The sequence below is a fragment of the Agelaius tricolor genome, unplaced genomic scaffold (assembly GCF_023055355.1).
Source record: "Agelaius tricolor isolate 1412-34295 unplaced genomic scaffold, bAgeTri1.0.p SCAF_33, whole genome shotgun sequence".
Taxonomy (NCBI): Eukaryota; Metazoa; Chordata; class Aves; order Passeriformes; family Icteridae; genus Agelaius; species Agelaius tricolor.
In genome coordinates this window covers 4,933,741-4,952,070 of record NW_027269293.1, presented here as the reverse complement: position 1 = coordinate 4,952,070, position 18,330 = coordinate 4,933,741, and the positions used below count along the sequence as shown (strand labels likewise).

The following is an 18,330-nucleotide window of genomic DNA, read 5'->3' as shown; positions in this document are numbered from 1 at the left end:
CATTTTGGTTCATCTTGGGTGCAGCCCTGGCTGGGCTCTTGTGCTGCTCAAGGTGGATCCATGGAGGCTTTTTAATAAATCCCTACTTTATTCTTTAGCTCTGTCCAGTCTCTGCTCCAGCTCAGCCCTCTCAGGCCCTCCCTCATTTCTGGCCACAGCAGCCCCAGGACAGAGCCAGGCCCCACCCTGTGCCTGCTCTTGGTCCTTGGTGGGCAGAGCTGGAGCAGCTCCAGCCCCAGGGCAGAGGGTGAGCAGCACAAGCAGCAGCACAGGTGGGTGCTCAGGTGGGTGCTCAGGTGGCACCAGGCTCTTCTCACCTGTGCTGAGCTCCCTGCAAGGTGCCACAGGCTGAGCACCAGCCCGGAGGTGACCCAGGGGACACCCAGGCCACCCCAGCCCCAGAGCTGCAGGGTGTGGAGCCCCCAGGTCAGAAAGAGCCCCCCAGAGCCATGGGAAGGGGTGAAGCCCCTGAGCCCCTCAGAGCCATGGGGTCTGACCCTCCTGCTGCTGCTGCCAGTGCTCCTTTTTCCCTGGCCCTAAAAATACAAATCGGACACAACCAGAGTGATCACAGGGTACCTTTGTATGAGGAACCTCAGGTGCCCAAACTCATCAGGTAGAAAAGGCTGAAGATGCTCACCTGTGGACAGTTTTTATGGATTCTGCAATTAGCATTTCTGACAAGAACCCTCCAATTAGAAACCCCCTGGTGAAGTAATTCCCCAGTTCCAGCACCTTGGGGGTTCCCTCCCTTAGGATAAGATCCCTGTTTAGGTTTCAACCTTGGTTTCTAAGTAAAACCAAGATAGCCAAACCAACAGGTGCTGGGTTTTTTTGTTTCTTTTCTGCCTAGGTTAGGGTAGAGATTGGAAGTGTTTGAGATGCTGCTTTGTGTTTGGACTTGGATGTTTATTAGTTCTTATCTATATTACAGTCTTATAAGTTGTGAATTCTACAATATTTCATGAACAAGCTATAAAATGGCTCTGTATTTATTTCTGCAAGGTCTTTTAAGGAAAAACTATCTAATTAAGAAATAAAACTTAAATTATTTTTACTTTTTTACTTTTAATCTAATAACTTTTAATCTAATAACTAATCATTTATGTGGACTTTCTGTCTAATTACACAATACCACCCAAACCCATGAAGAAGAAGGACTGACCAGTTATCTTATTTATATTATATTATATTATATTATATTATTATATTATATTATATTATATTATATTATATTATATTATATTATATTATATTATATTATATTATATTATATTATATTATATATTTTCTTAGTTCTATATATATTACTATGTTCTAAAACCTTAAGTTTTCTATCACGTGATATTACACACTTCCATTCAAACTATATCCTCATAATCTTAGTTCTAGCATTGAATTTTGGAAGCCTTCTCCATGGCCTCAGGTCAATGCAGTGTTCTCTTGAAGTTCTGTGCCTTTCAACACAGAAAATCTGAAATTCTCAGCAGCCAGGGTTCCAGCACACAGGAATCCTGGAAGTTTTGTCTTTCTACCTGGGAAAAGTGTGAAATTAAGCTACAATATGAAGCTACAGAGCAACAACTGTATATGCAACAGGCACAGAGAATTTATAAAAGCAAAAAAGGGTAAACCCCAAAGGTCATCACTCCCCCTGCCCGGCCTGCCGCCCATTAATTAGCCGTTAATTGATGCTAATTGGAGGGGGAGGGGATTATGTTCCCCGCCCTGGGGGTGCTGGGGCTGGACCCCCCCAGGCCCCTCCCAGCTCGGGCACCTCGGTACCCCTGATTCGGGACACCCCAAGGTCCCCATAGGAGGCACCCCAAGAGCTCACTCGGGGCGTTCAAAGAAGCCTCACCAGGCATCCCCAGCTCGGGACACCCCAAACTCTGTCACTCCCACCTGGGACACCCCAGGATCCCCTCGAGGCCACCAAAGACCTCTCCTGTTTGGGATCCCCCAAATCTGTCCCCACTGAAGGGCACCCAGGTCCCTCCAGGGGTGCAGGGCACCCCAAGGCCTCCAGAGCCTCCCCTCATGGCAGGGACTCCAGCTCACCCTGGCTCTGCTGGGGCTCCAGCACCTCTGGGTGTCCCACTGCCCCTGGGTGCCACTGTCTGTGCCCACTGCCCCTGGGTGCCACTCTCCAGGGTGTCACTGTGTGCAGATCCGTGGGTTTGCCACGGCCTCTGTGTCCCCTCAGCCCTGGGTGCTGCTGGCCTCAGGTCCCTGCTGTCCCCACACGGGGCCTGAGGGGCCTGGCCAGCCCTGCAGGGCCAGAGTGAAACCCTGGTGCCACACGGAGGGTGGGTACAGCTGGGACAGTGACAATGAGGTGGCCAAGTGAGTGAGGGATCACGAGCACGGAGAAAGGTTTGGGTTGGGAGGGACCTCAAAGCCCATCCAGTGCCACCCCTGCCATGGCAGGGACACCTCCCACTGTCCCAGGCTGCTTCCAGCCCTGTCCAGCCTGGCCTTGGGCACTGCCAGGGATGCAGGGGCAGCCCCAGCTGCTCTGGGCACCCTGGGCCAGGGCCTGCCCACCCTGCCAGGGAACAATTCCTGATTGCCAAGATCCCATCCAGCCCTGCCCTCTGGCACTGGGAGCCATTGCCTGGCTCCTGTCCCTGCAGGCCTTGTCCCCAGTCCCTCTGCAGCTCTCCTGGAGCCCCTTCAGGCCCTGCCAGGGGCTCTCAGGTGTCCCTGGAGCCTTCTCTTGTCCAGGTGAGCAGGCCCAGCTGTGCCAGGCTGGCTCCAGAGCAGAGGGGCTCCAGCCCTTGCAGCATCTCCGTGCCTCCTCTGGCCTGGCTCCAGCAGCTCCACGTCCTCCTGCTGCTGGTGCCCAGGGCTGGGGCAGCTCTGCAGGTGGGGTCTCACCTGAGCACAGGGGCAGAGGGGCAGAATCCCCCCCTCCCCTGCTGCCCACGGATGGATTTTGGGATTGGGAGCAGGAATATCTGTGAGGATAAGGAGAAGGCCAGCGCCAGAGCAGGATCACCCAGCCTGGGCAGGGACAAACCCACCTGTGGGAGGCAGCAAATGTCCCCACTGCTCCTGCCCCCAGGCTGGCACCTTCTCCCTGGGCGCAAGGAAATGGGAACAGGTACCAAGAGGCTCCAGGCAGGGAGACACTGGATAGCACAAGGATTCATATATAGTAAAAAGTCTTTATTAAGAAGGCTTTGAAGTCAAAAAATAAAACTCTTGATACAATTTTCATAACCGTCAAGTCAGCTCAGCAAATATATAATCAGTACTTTAGCCATGTAAGGTTAAAGGTCCGTTATTTTCTTTTTAAAATAAAATATATTTTAGTTTTTAAAATTTATTCAATAAAGTACATATTTTCCTATAAATTCCCTACATATACATAAAGAGGTAAAAAATAAAAAAATAAAACAAAACCAAAGAAACCTAAAAAAAAAAAAGAAAAAAGAAAAGCCCCCAAAAAAACCGCCAAACTAACCCCAAAATAAAATGGAGATAGAAATCTGTCTGGTTTTTGTGACATGGTGTGTTAACTGTGCCCCCTCCATTCCACAGCTTTCTGACCTCACATCACACATTTCTGGGCAGTTTTCACATTGGCAAAATACAAGATAGACCTGCATTACAAAAAAAAAAAAAAAAAAAAAAAAAAAATTTATAGAACCACTGAGAATCATCAAAAAAAAAACCTACATACAAAAGAACCACAAAAAAATTATTATAATAATAATAGAATGATTTTAAAAAAATAAAAGACAACCCTTGCGTGTCCTAAAATAAAAAGTGCAACCGGACCTTTTCTTTCTGGTTATTTCAGTTTGCAAACGGAATACTGGTATTTGGGAAGGACTGGTGGAGAACAGCCGGGCTCCCTCCCCAGCCCCACAGCCAGGTGAAGAGTTAAAGCTATTCTGTAAACATCGGAGTTTCCTCCTCGCGGAATTCACGCCCCTCTTTCCTCATCCTCATCATCCTCATCTTCTTCTTCTTCTTCGGCCCCTTGGCCCCCACCCTCCCGACCCCCCTCTCGGCCTCCCCCCGCCCCGCCGTGCCCGCCGTGCCCTCTGCGCCTCCGGCCGCCGCCTCTCCCCCCTCCCACCCCTGCGCCCATCGCATCTGGTATTAAATAAAAAGCTCGATTTCAACAGTAGAAAGTCCTTAAAACGCCGTGGTGTTGGGGTGGAGGGGGGTCCCGGGCGAGCCCCCACGCTAGGAGAAGATGTGGATGGCTTGGGTGGCGGGCACGTGGCACGCGGGGCACTGCGGCTGCGCCCGGCCGCAGATGCGCAGGGCGCACTCCATGCAGAACAGGTTGTGGCCGCAGGGCACCAGCGCGGCCATCACCTCGCTCTCCAGGCACACCATGCACTCCCGCGAGCTCTTGCGGTGCCCGTCCGAGCTGCTCGAGTCGGTGGGCGAGCCCGAGGCGGCCGAGATGCTGCCGGGCAGCGAGGAGGAGGAGGAGTAGCCGGTGCTGTTGGAGAAGGAGGAGAGCGAGCCCTGCGCGGGCAGCCAGGCCAGGGCGCCGGCGGGGTCGCTGGGGATGCGCCGCGCCGAGGGGTGCTCCAGCCCCGCCGCCCCGCTCTCGGGCAGCGTGGGCGAGTGGCGCGGCGTGGCCGGGCCGCTGTTGCGTCTCTGCGAGCTGTTGATGGAGGAGCAGCTGCTGAAGGCCTGCAGGGGGTTGCCCGAGCGCTCGAAGGGCGACCAGATGGTGGTGGTGGGCGTGGTGAGGTCGAGGGCCAAGAAGTCGAAGCCGAAGTCGCACTCGTCGGAGCCCAGCGGGGCCGGGGGCTCGCTGAAGGTGCTGTAGGGGCTGGTGGGGCTGGCGGCCGCCACGCGCCCGCTGTAGAAGGACTCGGTGGAGCCGCTGCCCAGGGAGCTCAGGCTGTCGTTGCGCAGCGCGGCCGGGGGGCGCTGGGCCGGGTGCGGGGCCTTGGCCCACGGGGCGGCCGCGCCGCCCTGCAGCTCCAGGCAGACGTCGGTGCCGTTGGAGTGGAAGTCGTTGTCGGCGTTGACGTCGATGAAGGAGCCTGTCCTCATGGTGATGTGCGCCTCGATCTCCTCGCGCGCCCGGTCCACGTTCTCGGGCATGCCCGTCACCTCGAACACGGGCTCCTTGTCCCGGCTGGGCGTCACGATGTACGTGTGCGTCTGCTGCTGGATGCGCTTGATGGTGGCGCCCTTGGGTCCCACCACCAGCCCCACCACGCGGTAGGGGACCCTCACCTGGATGGTGGTCTGGCCAGGCAGGTTGGGGGGTCCCTGCAAGGCCCCCGTCAGCCCGTTGACTTTGTTGCGCGTGGCCCGGATCATGGAGAAGTGCTCGGCGGCCGAGAGGATCTCGCGCTTGGCCATCTCCACGTCCTCCTTCCTGCCGGTGACGATGAACACGGGCTCCTCGCCCCTGACCGGTGTCTTGATGTACGTGTTGGTCTTGGCACGCAGGGCTTTGATTTTGCAGCCTGCAGGGCGAGGAGAAGGGGGAAAAATGACACATCAATGCTGGGGCTCACAGTGACCCTCTGCTCACCCAGGGTGGGGACACAATGGACCAGCAGGAACCAGCAGGAACCAGCAAGAACCAGAAGGAACCAGCAGGAACCAGCAAGAACCAGCAGGAACCAGCAGGAACCAGAAGGAACCAGCAGGACCCAGAAGGAACCAGGAGGATTAGCAGGAACCAGCAAGAACCAGAAGGAACCAGCAGGAACCAGCAGGCCCCTCTGGCTCTGCACCTGCAGCATGGACACCCTTGGAGATAGGGGTCCCTCCCGCCACCGAGGCAGATGGGGGCTCATGGCTCAGTGCTGGGGGGCTGCCCTGGCTTCTCCCAGCTCCTGGCACTGTTCTGACCCTCAGGGGTTGGGGATCAGCTGGATGCAGCCTGCAGCCCTGCTCCAGAGGGCTGGGACAGGCGTGGGCAGAGGTGCCAGGGCAGGCAGCCATGGGGCACCATCAGGGCCACTGAGCAGGTGAGAAGCTGCATTCACTCCAGAGGTGTTTAAGGAGGTACAAAGAGAATAAAGATGTCAAGATGGAAAGAAAAGAAAAGGCTGTTTGGATCCTGCAGGTCCACTGACACCTCTGGGCCAGCAGTTGAACCTGAGGAACAGCCCTGGATGCACTCCTGGAGGGACAGGGGAGCTGGACCCTGCCCAGGTGGGGGACACAGCCACCCCCTCCCCTCCCTGTCCCACGGGAGGGATCCCCCGTGCCTGGGCTGGGGCAGGGGTGCTCCCAGGGCTCTCCCTGTTCTGGAAAGTCCTGCTTCCCCTGCAGGAGGAACGTGATTCAGCAGGCAGAGCTGCCCACGGCTGCCTGTGGGATTGCGAGATGGGGCTGCAGCTCTGCCTTGGCCCCGTGCAGCGCTGGGCACAGCCCCGGGCACAGCCCTGGGCATGGCCCTGTCCCGGCCCAGCTGGGCTCTGGCTGTGGGTCCTGGCAGCATCATCCAGCCAAAGGCTCCTGCCCTCCTCTGGGGCTGCAGAAGGCTCCAGTTCTCCTCCAGGGCCCCTCTGCTCTGCCCCACTGAGCTGCAGTCTGTGGCTGCCAGCCCAGCCCCACTCCCTGCACCCCCAGCCCTAATTGCATCCACTCTCAATTAAGTCCCTGCAAACCAGGCACAGCTTAACCAAGCTGAGCTCAGTGACCACTGCCACAGAGCAGTGAGGGACCCCTCTGTCCCCTGCCAGCCCTGAGCTTTGCAGGGCACCCAGCACAAAGCTGGGATGGAGGAGTCTCCCCTGGAGCCCTGGGCGGGTCCCTGGCCATGGCAGAGGCTGCTGCAGATCCCTGTGGATGAACAGCTCGGCTCCTCCGGGCACAGCCAGGCAGCTGCAAGGGCCTGGCTGGCTCAGGGCACTCCTTCCTTCCCCTCCTCCTCTTCCCAGACGCTCCCTGAGGAAGGGCAGGGCTGCTCTTCCAGCTGTGAGGCTGGAGAAGGAAAGGCCTGGAAGGCTGAAGGGCCTCAGCACATGAAAGATGCAGAGCTGCTGGAGAGAGGCCAGAGATGCTGCAAGGGCTGGAGCCCCTCTGCTCTGGAGCCAGCCTGGCAGAGCTGGGGGTGCTCAGCTGGACAAGAGAAGGCTCCAGGGACACCTGAGAGCCCCTGGCAGGGCCTGAAGGGCTCCAGGAGAGCTGCAGAGGGACTGGGGACAAGGCCTGCAGGGACAGGAGCCAGGCAATGGCTCCCAGTGCCAGAGGGCAGGGCTGGATGGGATCTTGGCAATCAGGAATTGTTCCCTGGCAGGGTGAGCAGTTGGGTTTCTGTAGCAGTGAGGTTACAGGGTGGTTTCTGTGAGCCAGAAGCTCCCTCTGTCTCCACAGAGCCAACTCCAGCCACCTCCAGGATGGATCTGGCACTGACCAAGGCCCAGCCCAGCAAAGATGGTAGGGACACCTTGGGATCATGGGTTTAAGAAGGAAGAAAGGTCTTGAGCAGCTGTAATTGGGTGTAGAGCAGAGCAGGGTTAGAACCTGCTAGAAGCAGCTCTGCAGACACCCAGGGCAGGGCAGGAGGAGGGGCAGGAGCTGAGATGCCCCTGTGGCCTCCAGGGAAAACCATGGTGAAGGCCATGGAAGTCCTCGGGGGTGTAGATGCACCTGCAGCCCCAGGAGGAGCCCACAGGGAGCAGGAACAGGCCCAGGGAAGGCTGTGAGCCTGAAGGAGGCCTGAGCTGGAGCAGGGTCCTGGCAGGGACTGCAGAGCCCTGGAGAGAGGAGCCCACGCTGGAGCAGCTCTGCTGGAAGCACTTGGGACCCTGAGGGGACCCAGCTGGGACAGGGTGGAGACCTGGGAGGGACCTGTGTCCCCTGGGAGGGACCTGTGTCCCTGTGTCCCCTGGGGGGGACCTGTGTCCCCTGGGGGGGACCCCACACTGGGACAGGGCTCCAACTCCCCTCCCTGAGCAGCAGCAGGAGCAATCTGGGATGAAGTGACTGTGATCCCCATTCCCACCTCCCTGCACTGCTGGAGGGCAGAGGGAGAACCCAGGAAGGAGGGAGGGGGAAGGTATTTTAAAGATTTATTTTATTTCTCATGGTCCTGCTCTGATTTTGTTAATAATAAATTCAATTAGTACCCCCAAGCTGAGTCTGTTTTGCCCTTGTCCATATTGGGTGAGGGATCTCTCCCTGCCCTTCTCTCAAGCCATGAACCCTTTGCTGTATTTTCTTTCCCCTGTCCACAGAGGATGGAGTGATGGATGCATTCCCCCAAGGAGTGGGGGATGCAGTGATGGAGCAGCTTTGGGGGGTGCCCAGAACCAGCCAGAGTCAACCCAGTGCAGTGAAAGAGACTGCCCAGAGCAGCTGGGGCTGCCCCTGCATCCCTGGCAGTGCCCAAGGCCAGGCTGGACAGGGCTGGGAGCAGCCTGGGACAGTGGGAGGTGTCCCTGCCATGGCAGGGGTGGCACTGGAGGGGCTCTAACATCCCTTCCAATCTAAACCATTCTGGGATTCTGTGACTGAGCCAGGGCTGGAATGGCACCAGGAGTTGAGGCAGGTCTGTCCCAGGCAGGTGAATCAGCCCAGGCTCTCCAGCAGAGCAGAGGGGGAGCAGGAGCTGTGCTGCAATCCCAGCACTAAACCTTAGAGATGACAAGAAGGAAAAAACTGTCACAGTCAGTGGTGTCACACTGGCTGGTGTCACAGCCAGGCTCTCTGGCACCCCCAAGCCCTGGCAGGTGGATTTATGGCTGGGCACACAGAGCAGTAATGGCCCAGGGACTGGGGCAGGGCAGAACCATTGAAGGTGACATTTACTGAAACCATTGCCATGTGCCAGCTCCTACAGGGCTGTCCTGGGAGAGGCACCTGCAACTCCCACGTCCCCTCCCAGATTTATCCTGGTGCCTGCTGCAGGATCTGCCCCTGCTCCACTGCTGGGCAAAGCAGGACAAGCCCAGGGCAGAGGGAGGAGGCTCTGCTCTGCCTCCCACGGGCACCAGCCTCATGCCCAAGGTCCCAAATTCATCCTTTGCAGCACCACAGAACCATGGAATATCTCAGCTTGGAAAGGACCCTCAGGGATCATTGATCCAGCCCCTGTCCCTGCCCAGCCACCCCAAGAACCCCACCCTGAGCAGCCCTGGGAGCTCCTGGAGCTGTGGCAGCCTTGGCCCCATTCCCTGGGGAGCCTGGGCAGTGCCCAGCCCCTTCCCTGAGTTCCATCCCAACCCTCAGCAAGTGGCAGCTCCAGAAGCTGCACTCAAACCCACTCAGGAGCCACATCCCACAGGGACACGGCCCAGTGAGGCTCCTCCTCACCCCACTGCATCCCACCAGCAGCACCAGAGGGACCCAAACCATGCCCTGGCAGCACCAAAGAGAGGAAGAGTTTGTCTGGCTGCTCCTGTGAGCTGTTCACAGGGACAAAGCCAGAAACCTTGGACAGAAATCAAAGGGTGCCTGGCTTGGCCAGTTCCACCCTCCTCAAACCAGCAGCACAGGAAAAATGCCCCCAGCCCGTGGCTGCTGGATGCTGCCAGGAGGGCACCAAACACAGCTGGGGGGGAAGCTGGGTGTCCCAGGGGAGGGGAGGGGAGCAGGTGGCAGGTCTGGGAGGGTGGGGGTGTGGGGTCACCCCTGGCTGCCCCAGAAGCACGGCAGGAAAGGCTGGGGAGGGAGGCACTGCCTGGGGCTGTGCTGGCACCAGCACCAGGAACTGCCTGAGAGCATCTCCAGCAGTGGGACACAGCAAGGGACCAATGTGTCCTGCCCTGTCCCCAGGCCCAAACTCCTCCTGAGACACCCCCTGGCTGCAGGGACTCCCCAATGGTCCCAAAGCTGGAGCAGGCAGGATGGGCAGGATGGGCAGTGGCCACGCTGCATCCAGGGCAGTGTTTAACCCTGGCACAGAGAGCCATGGCTCTGGGACACCAGGGACAGGTGACACCAGCTCCCAGCAGGACAGCCCTGCCCTGCAGCACACCTGAACCCCTGAGGTGGCTGAGCCAGGGATGCTCCTGCTCAGGAGGGGGGGTGGCACCTCATGGCTGAGCCCCCAGAGCCAGATGGACTTGAACTGCAAACTGGGCTTCAACTGCAGCTGGGGAACCATGGAATGGGTTGGGCTGGAAAGGACCTCAGAGCTGATCTTGTTCCATCTCCTGCCATGGCAGGGACACCTCCCACTGTCCCAGGCTGCTCCCAGCCCTGTCCAGCCTGGCCTTGGGCACTGCCAGGGATGCAGGGGCAGCCCCAGCTGCTCGGGGCACCCTGTGCCAGGGCCTGCCCACCCTGCCAGGGAACAATTCCTGATTGCCAAGATCCCATCCAGCCCTGCCCTCTGGCAGTGGGAGCCATTGCCTGGCTCCTGTCCCTGCAGGCCTTGTCCCCAGTCCCTCTGCAGCTCTCCTGGAGCCCCTTCAGGCCCTGCCAGGGGCTCTCAGGTGTCCCTGGAGCCTTCTCTTGTCCAGGTGAGCTCCCCCAGCTGTGCCAGGCTGGCTCAGAGCAGAGGGGCTCCAGCCCTTGCAGCATCTGCGTGGCTCCTCTGGCCTGGCTCCAGCAGCTCCACATCTTTCTTGTACTTGGAATGATCTGGACCAGCCCAAGACATTTCAGATGAGCCTCTGCAAAGCTCCACCCCAGCACGCTGTGACTCCATCCTGGATGGCCACATCCCTGTGAAGCTGCTGCAGGACCAGGGCCATGCCCGAGGGGGCTGTGGAAAGGACCTGGGGCTCCCAGGCCAGGCAGTGGCAGAGCTCAGCCCAGAGCAGCAGGTGGCACCCACACATTGCCCTGGCCAAGGGCTGCACAGCAGAACCAAGTGCCAGACTGGGCTGCAAGTCTCCACCTAAGTGGCTTTAAAGATCCAAATAAAACCAGCCCAAAACCAGAGGACACAGGGGACAGACCCAGGGATGCTTCAGCCCCAGCAGCTGCAGCAGAAACACCACACTGTGAACACCAGAGCCTGGCTGAGGGTGGCTCAGCTGCTGTTAAACCTCTGAGTCCCTGAGGGCACAAACTCATCCTGACACCCAATGGCCACACTCAGCTGCCAGCAAACCCCAGCATTCCAGAGGTGTCCAAGTGTCATTCCAGAGGTGCCACCCCCCTCCAGGTGCCAGCCCCCTGGGCCACCACACCCAGCTGTGCCTGCAGGGACAGCCCCGATGGGGGTGAGCAGGACACTCCTCCCAAACTCTGCCTCAACTCCATGTCCTCCTCCTCTTTCACCCCCTCCCCATCCCACACAGCTCCCATTTCTCTCCACTCTGCAGAACTGCCCTGGCTGAAGCCATCCCAGCTGCCCTTGGATGGGACATTGGTAATTTCTGACAAGAAACAGAATCCAGGGAATTCTCCCCTGGGAAAAGGTGGTGATGGAGGCAGGAAAGGCAGCTGCTCTCCCTGGACATCCTCACTTGGCACCACCACAGCAAACCTGGCTCTCTGTGAGAAGCCCCAGGCAGATCAGGGCTGAGAGCACGGCAAGAGCCCATGAGAAGCAGCACAGGGCTGGGAGAGAGGGCTGGGAAGGGCCTCTCCATCCTCTGTCCTCCAGTGATGGATCCCACACAGCTCATCCACACCCTGACCCCAGCACAGCCCAGGCAGCCTCTGCTCCCACATCAGGATCCTCCTGCCATGAGGACAGAGCCACCTCATCCCCTTCCCGACCACATCTCTGTGTCACCAAGGTCTGTGCTGGCAGTGCCCAGCTCTGAGTGATAAAACCCAAAAAGCACCAGGAGAGCTTTTCTGGAGCAGCCTCTGATGGCACCAGGCAGGAGGATGGTGTCTGTCACAGGCTCAGGAACCCTCTGGTACCTCACCCATGGCTCTTCCTCTTCCCCAGCTCTGCAGCATCTCCTGGCCTCTGATCCAGAGTTCTGGAGCTCCTGGTCCCCTTGGTCCCCAGTGGATGGCACAGGACAGGACAGGTGTGGAGGAGAAAAGGCTGCACCCCCAGCACAGCTCCCCTCCCCTTGCTGAGTGCTCCTTCCCAGCTCTGCACACAGCCACGAGCTCAGCCCTGCTGCAGGAAGCCAGCACATCACACCTTGGCTCCTTCTCCAGACACTGAGCAGAGGGGCAGGGAGGCTGCTGGGCTCCTCTCCTTGGGACACAGTGTGCAGCCAGTGCCAGCTCTCAGATGCACAGGCAGATCCTCCAGCAGCCACATCCATCTGTGTGACCAAGCTCAGGAGCTCCCAGCTCTGCTGGGACCCAGCTGGGAGGAGGCAGCCAGGGAGATGTGCCAGGTGCCTCCAGGGACATGGCCCTGGCAGGAGACAACAGAGAGCAGCAGCCCAAACCAGAGAGGCTCAGAAATGAGAGGATTCCTTGCACCCCTGTGAGCCATGGCAGGGTTACAGGTGCCCAGGCTGGCCCAGAGGGGCCCATGGCCACCCTGTGCATCTCTCAGCACTGGAATGCCAGTCACACTCCAGCAGTGAGGAGAGGTGCCATGTGCCATCCTCCCCTGGATTTACCCTTTGAGCATCCCAGCATCTTCTATAAACATCAACTTTCCTTCTGTAGAGCTGTGACAATCCCCAGGTGTCACAATGGGGAGAGGAGCTGTGGCTCCATCCCCTGGCAGGCACCTGGTGTGGGAGGGCAGAGCAGCCACTGCTGGAAATGCCCCTCCAAAGCTGGCACAGCAGGAATCCAGAGCAGCACAGAGCCCAGGTGCCAGCCAGGGCAGCTCTAACCCTGCCCCGTGCTCCTGGTGACTCCAGTGATCCCCAAGGCTCTCTCTGCTGGATGGCAAGAGGAGCCCACATGCTCCAGTCGGTGCCACAGCACTTTTTGGAGATGATCCCTCCCACACCAGGAGTCATGACAGGCTGGGAGGCGAAGGCACAGCCAGGGAATCCCACCCCAGCTATGTGGGCAGGGGGGAGAGGAGCCCCAGGTCCCAGCTGGAACAGGAGCCCCAGGTTCCAGCTGGAACAGGAGCCCCAGATCTTGGCTGGCAGATGCTGCTCTGTGGTGGCACCGATGCCAATCCAGACACAAACACTCCTCCAGCTCAGGGAAGAAAACACCAATTTGATTTAAAGAACAAAGATTTACCTGATGGGCTGCTGCTGCTCCTTTGTGAAAGGGTTAAATTAGGGCATCTGAAGGAGAGAAACTGAAGAAGAGAAGTAGGAGAAGTTGTGTCCAAGTGCCTGTGTCCCATCTCAGCCTGCACAGGACAGGACATCCATGTGCTGGTCCTGGCTGCCAGGACCTCCCTGTCCCCACTTGCCACAGCAGCCAGGTCTGGGCAACGCAGGACAGGTCCCAAAGAGCCCCAAAGCGAGATCCTGAGCCTTGTCCCAACTCCAGCCCCTTCCAGGGCACCCAAAACGCACATCTTCATCCCTTCCCATGCTCAGGCGTGGCAGCACCACAAATTTCTGCTCCCTGGGTCACAACCAGGCTGGGCAGTGAGGGAAAGACAACAGTGACAGGGACATGGCCCCTGACACATGCAGTGTCACCAGCAGGGCACATTTTGTCACCACGATGATGATGGTCCAGCCAAACACCCCAAGGCTCAGCTCTACAGCCAGACCTCACTGCCACAGGGCTCCCAAAACTGAGGGAGACTCGCAGGGGGGCCCTGGGAACCAGAAGGTCTGGAGGGAGAGCAGCACAGGCTGAGTGAGAAGGGCTCTGCTTCCTCCCTGAGGAATAAACTCGATATTGCTCAGGCTACACCTGAGCATCCCTGCTGTAATCCAGCTGCCAGTGGCACGGAGAGCAGCTGGAGCACAAAGCCACTGCTGCCAGCCCCGTGCTGCCCACTGCCCATCCACAGCGGGACCGAGGGTGCTGAGCGCCCCTCCTCAGCAAAAACCCAGTGCAAGGCCCCCAGACTGTGGGGTCCCTCAGCATCCCGGCAGGCAGGAGAGGGGCAGGAAACACAAAGGGAAAGCCCCGGAGAGGGGAGAGGGCTGTTCCTGCCCAGGGGCTGGGGCTGCAGCAGGGAGCTCCAGCTCACAGCCGGCCCCAGGTCACCTCCAGCCTCCAGCCCCCCTCCTCAAGCCAATATCATCATTTCTTCGGCAGTATTTTTTTCATAAGTTTCACAAGCCCGTGAAGCTTAGCGAGCACCCAAACTCCACCGAGGTGTTTGGGCAGGTATCTGTGTGTGCCTGTGTGTGCAGGTATCTGGCTGTGCCGCGAGCTCCTCGGGGCAGCGCCGGGGTCTCACAGCACCGAAACACCCAGGACAAGGAAGGCACGGACCGGCAGCTCCCGGGCCAAACGCGGCCATTCCCGGCAGCACCGGCGGGCTCCCAGCAGAGCCCAGCCCCGGCACAGCTTCTCTTCCACCAAATCCAGGTCTCATCCAGCCCGGGAGGAGGAGGAGGAGGAGGAGGATCCCCGGGAGCAGGGCGCGGTGCCACGCTCCGCTCCCCGGCTCTGCCCCGGCTCTCTCCGGGCCCGGCGGGGTTCGGCAGCCCGGAGGGACCCCCGGCCGGGGCGGCGGGACCGCGGAGGGGGGCACGGAAAGTTGGGAGGCCGGGAAGCGGGGCCGGCTGGGAGGCAGCGCAGGCCAATGGGAAGCGCAGAGCATGATGTCACCGCGCTCATCACAGCATGGCTCTGGCTAACAAAGAGAACAATGAGCCTGCCCAGCTCCCCGCTTCCCCCCTGGAAAAAAAGCCCCCCGACCCCCGGCCCGCAGCCCCCCGGGCACGGAGCGCTGGGAGCCGCCGGGCGAGGGCAGGGCTGGGCTGCCAGACCCCACAAGGGCAAAACAGCCCGGAGGTCACGCTCCTCGCCAGGGGATTCCTGCCGGGATCCCTGCGGGCAGCAGCTCCCTTCCTTTTCCCTTTTTTCCCCTTAAATCTTCCGCCCTGGGTCTTTTCTTTTTGATTTTTCCAGGTGAAAGTTTGGTTTATTCGGTACGTCCTGGAGACAAAGCCCACTCCAGGGCACACCCACCCGGCGGGGGCTGGGGCGTCCCTTTGTGACAGGTGGGTGCGAGGGGCTCCAGGGCCGCCTGCGGAGCTCCGGCCACCGCAAACGAGCGGGTTAATGACCATTTATATCGGATTTATCAGCGGGATTTGCAAACGAAGTCTGAGATAAGGGGCACCGTTTACACGCCGGGTCTGAGATACGGAGCTGGAGGGGAGGGGGTAGAGGCACAACTACAATGAAAGCAAAGCTCTCGCCTCGCTCCGTGTCCTGGCAGCTCCCACGGCCTCGCGTGGCTCCCGGGAACTTTCCGTGGGCAGCCGGCGTTATCCCAGCAGGGCCGATGGAGTTTAATTTCCAGTTTAATTGCCATTTCCAGGCAGTTCGCTGGGACCGGCGCGGAGCGCGGCTCCCGGGACCCGCGGCCGACTTTCGGGGCCGCGGCTCTGTCGCCGTTAAGTTTCCGCCTCCGCAGGGAGACAAAGCCCCGAGACTGCCCCAAATCGCGGCGGGCGGCGCGAGGGAGGGAGGAGGGTGCCCGTGTCCCGCCGTGTCCCCACGCCGCGTTACCTTGCCGGCCCACGATCTCGGCGACGTGCTCGGAGCTGGGCACGGGCACGCACTCGGTCATGTTCACGCTCTTCTTCCTGCTCGCCGGCGGCTCGGGCAGCAGCGCGGGCGGCCCCAGCGGCGGGGCCAGGCTGCCGAAGGCGCCCGCGGCCGGGGCGGGGGCCGGCACCGGGGAGCCGCCGCCGCCGCGCTCCCGCTCCCTTAGGCCGCCCGGCCCCGCGCCCCCCGCCGGCTCCTCCGCGCCCTCCAGCCCGAGCAGCGAGAGCTGGTCCAGGGCGAACCTCAGCGCGGCGGCTTCGCCCTGCGCCGGCGGCCCCGGCGGCCCCTCCCGCTCCCGGCCGGGCTCGGGCTCCGGCGGCGGGTCCTGCCCGGCGGGCGGCGGCGGGCTGAGCAGGGTGAGGCAGCGCGGCGGGCCGCGGGCCGGCTGCCCGGGCTCGGGCTGGTACATGGAGCCGGGCATGGCGCGGAGCGGGCGCGGAGCGCAGCGGGCCGGGGCCGGGGCGGTGCCGCTGCCCGGGGCCGCCGCCGCCGCCTCCCTGCGCCCCCCGCCCCGCCCGGCGATGGGCCCGCCCGCGCCCGCCGCGCGCATGCGCGACACGGCCCCGCCCTCCGGCCCGGGGCCCTCCCCGCCGGAGCCACGCCCACCGGGCCACGCCCTTCTGTGCCCCGCCCACCCCGGAGCCGCGACCCGGGCGAGGGTCCGGGAATTTGGGCGGGGTCCCGGAATTTGGGGGGTTCCGAGCAGCCCGGAGAGTCCGAGCGTTCGGGGGGGCTCCGAGCGTGGGGGGAAGGGGACCCTGAGCACCGCAGGGGAGGGGAGCGGTCCAAGCATGGCTGGGGCGTTCTGAGCACCCCAGGGGAGCTCCGAACATCCCGGGAAGGGTCCGAGCGTGCCCGGAGGGGTCTCCTAAAATTGCAGGAGGTACTGAGCATCCCAGAGACACCCCAGCATCGCAGATGGTTCCGAGCATCTCGGGAGCGTCCGGGCATCCGAAGGGGACCCCGACCATCACGGAGGGCGGGTGTCGATCATCCCGAGGGGTTCGAGCAGCCCCGGGGTCACGAACATTCCCGGCGCACGGCACCGCCGCCCTCCCCCATCCGCAGCTCAGACTCCGCTGTTCCCATCGCGGAGCGGGGCTCGGTGCCTGAAAAGCGCCGCCGACACCGAGGGAGGCGGGAGGCACCGGGCGGGGACAGCCCGGCAGTGCCACCGCTGCGAGAGCACCGAGCGGAGCGGTGGGAACCGCCCGGCACCGCACGGAGCGGAGCGGCGGCAGCACCCCCGGTACCGGGCAGCCGCAGCTCCTCCCGGTACCGGGCAGCCGCAGCTCCTCCCGGTACCGGGCAGCCGCAGCTCCTCCCGGTACCGGGCAGCCGCAGCTCCTCCCGGTACCGGGCAGCCGCTCCCCCTGCCCCTCGCAGGCACTCGGGACAGAGCCGTGGCACAGCCCCGCACCAGGACCGCTGGGTTCCTCCTTCTCGCCGAGTCACTAAACTTAGGAAAACATCAAATCTGTCTTTCCCCCTGGATCTTCAGCTTCTGTTTCACAGGGTTATTCTGCAGGGTCCCAGAGCACTCCGGCGTGGAAGGGACCGCCCGGTTCCAAGCCCCGGTTCTGCTGCTCACTCTCAGCAGCATCGCCAGGTTCTGCCTGACAGAGCCACGAACCCCTCAGCAGCCTGGAGACCCCGAGCCCAGGGATCCCCATCACCCTCCCCACCAGGTCACCACAGCAGGTCCCTGCTGCCATGGGTGTCCCCCCAAGGGTCACTGCCAAGCAGCTGCCTCCAAACCCTTTGTCCCTGCTGGGCCGGGGCTTTACAGGGCCCTTCCACAGCCAGGACTTGAGAAAACCTTCCCTGAGCATGCTGGCCCAGCACACTCCTTCCCTGGAAAAACAGAGACCAATTCCCAGCTCCCCCAAGACCCCACGTGCCCAGACATTCCCACTCCACACTCAAGTTTCATTTTCTCCATTTACACAGAATTGTCTTTCCCAATCACTGTCTTTGGGATTAATTCAACCGTTTGGCTTGGGATTGCTTTTAATTGCTGGAGCCATCAGTGTCTGGGCTAGAAACCCCCCCTTCAATCCACCCACTCTGTTCCCATTTCAGATCCCAGGAAACATTAACTCTTGCTTCTCCATGGCCCCAAAACAAGCCACATGGGCTGGCTCTGTGCTTCAAAGCTGGTGACTCTTCTTTGGACAGAATTACACATTCTGATACTTTGAAAAGGACACCTGAAACTTCTGTGGGATCTTTCCAGCAAGGTAACAACCACCAGGAACTGCCTCCTTAATTCTTTCCCCTCCTCTCACCTGACAATTAACTCATCATCTTCCAGATGCTAAAAAGTTTAATGAAAACAGTTAACAAGCTGCTTCCCCTCCTGCTTTGTCTCTTCTTCCTCTCCTCCTGCTTTCTCTCCAGAGGACTCAGCTGTGAACTGCCACCAGCACTTTTCTTCTGTGGCTCTTGCAGAGAAAGGTGAATAACTTTTGTTTTCCCCCCAGAAAGCTCAATTTCATGAAGATGTGTCCATATCCATCCCAATTCCTCAGCTTACACAGATCCAACAGCATCAGCACAGCTCTGGGAATGCTCCCACTCCAGACCTGCCTTCTCCATGCCATGAGCTGTTCAGAGAGCTGGCAGGCACCAGGGTTATTACCATCATGCACGAGATGCTTGAATATCCCAGCTTGGAAGGGACCCACAGGGAACCCTGTCCCTGCACAGGCACCCCAAGAACCCCACCCTGAGCAGCCCTGGGAGCTCCTGGAGCTGTGGCAGCCTTGGCACCATTCCCTGGGGAGCCTGGGCAGTGCCCAGCAGCCTCGGGGGGAAGAACCTTGCCCTGAGCTCCATGCCAAGGCCTGGTACATGCCA

General features: G+C 60.3%; 1 protein-coding gene across 1 annotated transcript; it reads right to left on the bottom strand.

The window, feature by feature from the left end:
• Positions 1 to 3,150: 3,150 nt before the first annotated feature.
• Positions 3,151 to 15,979, bottom strand: MEX3D (mex-3 RNA binding family member D). Its single transcript, XM_071451823.1, has 2 exons — positions 15,433 to 15,979; positions 3,151 to 5,453 (listed from the first exon to the last, which is right to left on the bottom strand). The coding sequence occupies exons 1-2, from the start codon at positions 15,890 to 15,892 to the stop codon at positions 4,201 to 4,203; spliced, it is 1,713 nt and encodes a 570-aa protein (XP_071307924.1). The 5' UTR covers positions 15,893 to 15,979; the 3' UTR covers positions 3,151 to 4,200.
• Between the last annotated feature and the right edge of the window lie 2,351 nt (positions 15,980 to 18,330).